This window comes from Triticum aestivum, chromosome 6A (assembly GCF_018294505.1).
Source record: "Triticum aestivum cultivar Chinese Spring chromosome 6A, IWGSC CS RefSeq v2.1, whole genome shotgun sequence".
Lineage (NCBI taxonomy): Eukaryota > Viridiplantae > Streptophyta > Magnoliopsida > Poales > Poaceae > Triticum > Triticum aestivum.
The window spans coordinates 57888307-57897002 of record NC_057809.1 but is presented as its reverse complement, the minus strand read 5'-3'; the positions used below and the strand labels follow the sequence as shown (position 1 = coordinate 57897002).

The following is an 8696-nucleotide window of genomic DNA, read 5'->3' as shown; positions in this document are numbered from 1 at the left end:
GAGCAATTAATTATGGGATTATTTTTTAGGGAAACAATTAATTACGGGAATCAGATGGAACCAACCAGGAGAGAAAATCGGTGGAGGGAGGAAACAAAATCGGGGGAAAACCGGTGGAGGGGTGGGATGTCGTACGAGAGGGTTGGACGAAGAGCGGGGAAAGTAAGAGGGGAAACGGAACACTCCGTTTCTTTTAGGTAGTAGAGATTGGTGGTCGCATTTTTCATAATTTATTTCATGCCTTCCGACGATATGTGTTCACTGGGAGGAGACGACGTCCCTGTCGACTGCGAAGGCATCTGTGACGATTTCTTCAATCTCAAAATGATGTGCCCGCTCAGTCTCTCGGAGATGCTCACAGGGTAGGGTGTGCGTGCGTATGCTCATAGGGATGAGTATATGTGCGTATGTGTCTGTCCTACGTTAAAAAAGATCAGTTGCCATAGAAAAAAAGGGAGATTCGTCGTGACAAGAAGCACTCAATATATGATTAGCGGAAATGGCAAAAAAACTCCGTCTTCCCCTTGCCGAATGGATATCCTTGCTAAAAGTTCACTCATACAATTGCCATATACGGGTTTGGGCTATAACAAGAAAACACACAAAACCAAATTCAAAACCGCTGGCAAAAACAGAAGAGGAAGAAGAAAATATCAACCCTTTTGCATCAAATGCTTTTGCTTGAAATTTGCCCACCAACTGCTGTTGTCCTTCCACAACTTCGTATAGATGAGAGTAGAAAATCAAAGATGGGAAGAGCGATGGTTTGACATTGGTCTGGAGACGGGGCATAAATGTTATGGTAAGATGGATGGGGCATATGCACATTGATGCAGTTGTGAAGGAGGAGGATGGTTTCAAATGGCGCTTAACTGGCATATATTGGGAGTCACACATGGAGAGAAAGGTTGAGACTTGGAGGCTCCTTCACAGACTACAGAACCGGATTCAGCTCCCGTGGTTTTGCCTTGGTAACTTTAATGGAGTATTGTTTAGTCATGAAAAGCAAGGGGGTGCACCTCGTGAACATAGATATATGCAAAATTTTCATGACGCCATAGACTATTGTGTTCTGTTATGACCTCGGTTCCGAGGGAGATGTTTTCACTTGGAGGAGTAAAAAAGTACTATTATGATGGGTATATCCGTGAACGTCTAGACCATGTTGTTGCAACACCAGAGTGGCGTGACTATTTCCCAGCGTATAAGATCAATAATGGGGATCCCCATCACTCTAATCATCGACTGTGGTCTGTTGCGAGATGGTAGGCTGAGGGTGCAGCGGTCTACTGTTGGGAGGCGCCTCCTGCGGTTTGAGGCCAATGGTTGGCGAAGAACCTGGGAAGGCGTGGCCGGACCAGATGTTCTGGAGATGGTGGTAAAGGCTCTTGGTACTTGGAGCCAGGGGGGTAGGCGATGAGAAAATAAAATAAAATTTTAACTAGAGGTGGTCAGGAGTCTGCCTTTGTGGGACAACCAAGTTAGCAGGGAACAAACTCTATGCTTTAAGCTAGAAAAGCTTGAAGAACGGGAGGACCTTATGTGGCAGCAGATAGATCATGCAAATTGGCTGGTTAATGGAGACCGTAACACACACTATTTCTAGGCTTTTGCATCAGAATGGAAGAAAAAGAATACAATTAGTTGAGGAGGGAGTATGGAGTTCTGGTAGAGGAGGAGAAGGCATAAAGACACTTATTACTAACTACTTTTCTTCCTTGTTTACCCCTGTGGTAGGTGCTGATACTAGTGACATCCCGAACCATATATCCCCAAAGGTGACCATGCAAATGAACGAGTTTCTATCGGCCGAATTCACCCCGAAGGAGGTTAAGAGAGCCCATGACGATATAGGGGATCGAAAAGCTACTGGGATGGATGGTTTCTCAATGGTCTTCTATAAACACTATTGGCATCTCGTTGTTGATGATGTGGTGCATGAGGTGTTGCATGTGTTGTGAGGCAGCAATATATCAGATGTAAGTGGAAGTGCTGGGGCGGAGTGGAGAAAGGGGAAGAAATGTGGTGGGCTAGGGTTCTGCTGCCGCCGTCCGTCTTAAATAGCCGGCTTCCTCCCTCGTGCGGCATGCCGAAGCGGCGCCACGTGGGAGAAGGCGCCCATTGGATCAGCAGTTTCTCCGCGTTCCTGCGTGGAGCCTATCCACCAGTCCAACATGACGGGCGTGTCCGGGCGTGTTCGGGCCTCTTATATTCGCCTCAGATTTGGACCGAATGTGAAGAGGCCGATTGGATGCCGTTTTTGCATCCGGACACTGATTGGGCAGCTTGTCCAGACTTTTGGGGTGGGATGGGGTCCGGTTGTATGTAGATGCTCTTATAGAAGAACAAAGATCGGGCGATTTTGTTCGTTCGTACACTCCTTACATAGTCACATAACCCATCCTTACCCAGTACGGCGTGACAGACAACAGTCCCCTGAGGTCAGCGTTGTGCTCGGTTCATTTTTAATTAGAGAAGATCACTCGACAGACGAAAGGGCGCATGCATGAAAGTAATCAAACAAGTGCGGTTTCACCTCGAATTTGCAATGGATAATACAACAACATTAGAGACCGTCCATGGCGGCGTCCAAGCGCGCGCAACGCGGCCTTATGCATCTAAGCTCGAACTTCAACAAGAGATAAAACCGTACGTAGTACAATATTTACCGCCCACCCGCATCATCATCGCCCCCTCCCCACGATCAGTTGTGGCAGATCTTGGCGGTGGGCATGGTGATGCAGACGGGGGCGTACTTCTTCTTGGCCTCGGGACTCCCCTTCTTGACGTCCGACTCGGCGAACGCCACCCCGCCAATGGCCGACAAGGCCGCAGCGGCGGCAGCAAACACCACGGCACGGCGGCCGTCGGTGGCGGGCTCCACGGCTGCCATCTTGGCCGCCGGCTCCTGCTGGCCCTCGACCTTGGCGGCCCGGGCCACCACGAGGCCGCGGCGCGGGGCTGCCGCGCGCCGGTCGACCGCCACGGCCGCGGAGAGGGACGCCATCATGGTGAGCGACGCCATCGGGACGGAGCTGCTGAGTTGTTGAGACGATCTGCGCTGGGAATGTGTGATGATGATGCTAGTGGGGTGCGTTTTGGTGCGGGGCTATTTGGTTATGAAGATACGGCCGGCTGGGCTGCAAGGCAAGGCGCGCCTTATCTGTCGCGGGGATGGCGTGCCCACTGGCGAGCAGCCATGTGGCGGCGGCGGGTGACATGGCTGAGGTGAGGAGAATTCTGGTTGGATAACGCTGGGGTACGGTGGATAACAAATGGGAGGACCTGGATGGAGGCCGGATGCGGATTTCTGGACCGGATGGCTGCGATCGCCATCGTGGCCCTTCGACCTCTGGTACGTCCATGATGCCAAGAGTAAACAAAAGCGCCCTTCACGTTGTCCGTGGTATCGAAGAGTTAATCAAGCGCATCTCATCACAAACAAAGGTGAAAAAACGTGGGTGCTCAGGCGTAGCATTTTCTTTTCCACGGAAAGTAGGCACAGCATACGGGATTAATGGACCAAAATGGAGTTCTGGAGCGAGCAGTATTTTCAAATATTTGGCATTTGTGAGAATTTCTGGGTACCTAGGGCCTGTATGAATTTCTCGGGGGTCGGCTTAAGTTTGGCTGCAGTCGATTCGGAAAAGGCTTTCAGGGCTTCTTTGAGTCTTTTCCAACATTGCTCTGCACAAGATTCAAACACGCTCGACACCAGTTGTTGATAAGTTGGTTTGACACCATTTCCCAAACTTCTTCAGTTGCAGATTACATCGGAAGATTTGAATTAGTCATCAACCATTTATCTGCTTGCTCCGACTCTATCCATCCTTATTACTATCCTACTCATTGTGTGGAGGGACTTCACACTGCTGTTGGTGTAGGGCCCACCATACATCGACATGGCGTGCGCCTTAGCGCCGCTCCAGGAGGAGGTGGTGTAAGGCATCACCATGCATCGAGCAGTCATGGTCGTCTGCCTCTCGACTGGTGGAAATGGTGCACCATGCAAGGGTGACCATGCCTTTGCCCGCTCCATCGACACAAGGATAGCCACCAACTCTGATAGTAGTCATGGATCGTCGCGGCATTGACGCAGCTCATGCTGATGCCTCCAAACTCAAGGCCCCGTGGGAGTACAAGCATGCATGCAACCTCTGCTTCAAGTGCGGAAAGCATTGGGGAAGTGACTGCACACCATCACCATGCAACTTCATGCCGTGGAGGAGCTCCTGGAGCTTTTCGGCATCGACGTTGTCTTCAAACCGACGGGTAGTCTAAGGGTGTTAACCATTGCCTCAAGATGTTCCTACGTTGCTTCACGCATACATCCCCCATGCTCAGTTTTGTTATAACTCTTCTGTCACTCAACGATTGGAATGTGTCCTTTTAAGACCATATACGGGCACGAGCCATGGCACGGCGGGATCACAACGACAAGTTCTTGTACGTCATGTTATAATAAATTCGAGGCTACCGTCGATCATCCGAGGACCAATCAATCACACGAGCACGACACCGAGATTTGTTAATGAGGTTCACCGATATGGCTACATCCTCGGGGCCTGACTATGGGTGCTTCTCCCCATGACACCGCTACAATACCGCACTCGGTCGCCCTGGACGCCGACACGTGCCGCCGACTTCCCCTGCGTTCCTGTGCTATTATGTTGACATAGGTTACATCGTATGTCTACCCTCGCTATATATGAGAGGCCTATGAGGACACGACTCCATATCATATCTAAACACAATACTACTCAGAGTCCACATGTAACCTACCTTGTACACAATATTCGACACAACTCTAACACGTCCCAACTCTGCAATCATGGTTCGATGAGCATGCAATTATCCAGGACCTACTACAGCAACACTTGCAGAGAAAGTGCATGCACATGAAGCATCATATGGACAAAAAGATATTGCACCGCACCTTCATCATGGGAGATGTAGCATTTTGAAGCTTCAACCGTACATTCATAAATCCATCGTGAAGCACGCCAACCATAAGCTCTCTTGCCGCTACTATGGCCCTTATCAAGTCATAGTCAAGATCAAAGATGTGGAGTATTGTCCGCAGCCACCCCATAGGCATTTGTGCATTTGTATTTCACGTTTCGCAACTCCGGCGTGCACTGCTCCCAGGTACCATGACTGAACCTGAGCTGCCGACTTCAATGGGCGTGCTAATGGTTCTAGCTGCCATGCTTCAATAATGTTAGAACAAGAAACATTGAAGCATGATGGTTGGATCACGCTGTGGTCACTGACACTGGTAGACAAGGTCATGCTCTAGGCTTGTTTCCTAGGTGCATAGGCTTGGGAGCAAGCCTCTTCGCAAGAAGGTGGGATGTCATCACTCCTGACATACATACCCCCACCTGGAAGTACCACGTTTGCCTCGCTGGACGCTTGACCCATCAGAAGGTAGTAAGGCACTAGCCCAACCTAAGAGTCCAGTGCCTAGAGCGGATTTGAGTTACTTCCTTCCCTTGCCACCTACTTGTCCCTCTCGAAGGAAGGCATCTAGTGGATCATCAAACACGACAAATGGTGGCAGCTTACTATTTCCTTCCTAGTTCCTCCTATAATGGCTAGTAGTTCCCTTGTAGCCGCTACACTGAGCTCAAATTAACCATATTTGTGATTTATTAAGGAGAAGCAAGAGTCGGTCCCTAACAATAGGTGACACATCCAATGATCCAAATGCCCTGAGACAATGGACATGGACATTCGGTTGCTTCCTGTGCTGAGCCTCGTACGACATGACGCCATTGAGACTCCACGATGGAGCTTTGTTGAGCAGGTACACCGCCGTCTTCATCGCTTCTACCAAAGGCCCCATCACAACCATGGACTTCAAGTGGTAGAGCACCATCTCACTTCCACTTGAAGAAGTAGCTTTTTTGAGGCGAGTATGGTGCGGTGGTGTAATGCTTGATACCGCTGGCCTCGTAGAAGTTGACGAAGTCATTGGAGTTCGACTCGCCACCGCGATCCGGATTGGAACGCGGGGAGCTTGCACTATTGTTCATCCTTGTAGTGGAACCTAGGGACCCCGCATACCATACCCTTCTGGGACAAGCTACGTAGCCCACCAGAAGTGGAGTTGGCCGTAGCGCCTGATGAGTGTAATTTACACCCATAGTTTTTCTAAATATAATCATGATATTGCTAAGTAATTTTGGTTGTCTCAGCCTTGTTATGTCCTTAGCTCTTTTGTACTCCATTTTGCAATTTTTGGATAAAAAGTAAGGAACGAAAGGAAGCAGTGGGCCTCTTGCAGGGACCCAACCTGGTGCACGGGATGCCTTCATTTCAGCCACAAAGTGCGCTTTTGTCATGCTAAGCACCGCTTCGATCTGACTACGAAGCCGCATCATGATGCTCCAATGCCTACCCCACTGCCTGCACTAGAGGTTGATGCAACACCGGCTGATCTGCAATTGCAGCCCGTCCTAGCGGACGAGACCGACTTGCTTCGCACTGAGCTGCGCGATTACCTTGCGCGAGTTGGGAGTGTTCCGGGGAGGGCGGAGGCTGCTCTCGCCAAACTAGAGGTTGTGTCTTCGCCGCCTAAGCTTCAGATTGGGTCTTTAGTTGGGGAGGAAGGAAACCTCTACAGACATTTCTCCCCTCGTACTACATCATGTCCGTCATCGATACATGTTGTTAGAATCCGTGTTGTATACGTCTTAGGATTTTAACATACCATATATACCCTGTATTTGTATTGATTCTTTGTTACATATAAAGGGAAGCCTACAGCCCATTGAGGCGTGCGATCCCTCAAATCCTCCTGTCTCTAAATCGTACATGGTATCAGACTAGGTCGCGATGGCCTCCGCTGCTTCTTCGACCGCCGTCGTCGCTCCTTCGGCCGCTACCACCGCAAGAGGGATCCCATCCACCCTCGCCGCTCTCCTCGCCGGCACCAACGACATGCACAACTCCCTCGCCGTCAGCACCATGGCTAGCCCATCCAGCTTCGGCACAAACCTCGGCTCCTTCATGGCCGGGGTGATGCCCCCGGCTTCTCCGATTACTCCCGCGGCCGCCGCTGTCCGTCCTGCTCCCGTCCGTCTGCCCGCGGTGGCCGACACGCCGGCACCTGCGTCATTCCACTTCGCCCATCTCCTCACCATCAAGTTATCAACAGAGAATTTTCTGTATTGGTGTGCGTAGGTGTTGGGTAACGTAGTAATTTCAAAATTTTCCTACGCACACGCAAGATCATGATGATGCATAGCAACGAGAGGGGAGAGTGTAATCTACGTACCCTTGTAGACCGACAGCGGAAGCGTTATGACAACGCGGTTGATGTAGTCGTACGTCTTCACGGCCTGACCGATCAAGCACCGAAACTATGGCACCTCTGAGTTCTAGCACACGTTCAGCTCGATGACGATCCCCGGACTCCGATCCAGCAAAGTGTCGGGGAAGAGTTCCGTCAGCACGACGACGTGGTGACGGTCTTGATGTTCTATTGTCGCAGGGCTTCGCCTAAGCACCACTACAATATAATCAAGGACTATGGTGGAGGGGGGCATCTCACACGGCTAAGAGAACGATCTTGAAGATCAACTTGTGTGTCTAGAGGTGCCCCCCTGCCCCCGTATATAAAGGAGCAAGGGGGGAGGCCGGCCGGCCCTTGGGGAGCGCCAAGGAGGAGTCCTCCTCCTAGTAGGAGTAGGACTCCCCTCTTTCCTACTCCTACTAGGAGGGGGAAAGGAAGGGGGAGAGGGAGAAGGAAAGGGGGGCGCCGCCCCCCTTCTCCTAGTCCAATTCGGACCAGAGGGGAAGGGGGCGCGCGACCCACCCTGGCCGCCCCTCTCTCTCCACTAGGGCCCATAAAGCCCATTACTTCTCCCGGGGGGGGGGGGGTTCCGGTAACCCTCCGGCACTTCGGTTTTCTCCGAAATCACCCGGAACACTTCTGGTGTCCGAATATAGCCGTCCAATATATCAATCTTTATGTCTCGACCATTTCGAGACTCCTCCTCATGTCCGTGATCACATCCGGGACTCCGAACAAACTTTGGTACATCAAAATATATAAACTCATAATGAAACTATCATCGTAACGTTAAGCGTGCGGACCCTACGGGTTTGAGAACAATGTAGACATGACCGAGACATGTCTCTGGTCAATAACCAATAGCGGAACCTGGATGCTCATATTGGTTCCCACATATTCTACGAAGATCTTTTATCGGTCAGACCGCATAACAACATACTTTGTTTCCTTTGTCATCGGTATGTTACTTGCCCGAGATTCGATCGTCAGTATCTCAATACCTAGTTCAATCTCGTTACCGGCAAGTCTCTTTACTCGTTTCGTAATACATCATCTCGCAACTAACTCATTAGTTGCAATGCTTGCAAGGCTTATGTGATGTGCATTACCGAGAGGGCCCAGAGATACCTCTCTGACAATCGGAGTGACAAATCCTAATCTTGAAATATGCCAACCCAACATGTACCTTTGGAGACACATGTAGAGCTCCTTTATAATCACCCAGTTACGTTGTGACGTTTGCTAGCACACAAAGTGTTCCTCCGGCAAACGGGAGTTGCATAATCTCATAGTCATAGGAACATGTATAAGTCATGAAGAAAGCAATAGCAACATACTAAACAATCGGGTGCTAAGCTAATGGAATGGGTCATGTCAATCACATCATTCTCCTAAT

The 8696-nt window shown here is 50.3% G+C and overlaps 1 protein-coding gene across 1 annotated transcript; it reads right to left on the bottom strand.

The window, feature by feature from the left end:
- Positions 1-2513: 2513 nt before the first annotated feature.
- On the bottom strand, positions 2514-3187 carry LOC123131996 (photosystem II 5 kDa protein, chloroplastic). The gene has a single exon (XM_044551738.1). It carries the CDS (start codon positions 3023-3025, stop codon positions 2705-2707), a length of 321 nt encoding a protein of 106 aa, XP_044407673.1. The 5' UTR covers positions 3026-3187; the 3' UTR covers positions 2514-2704.
- Positions 3188-8696: the final 5509 nt, after the last annotated feature.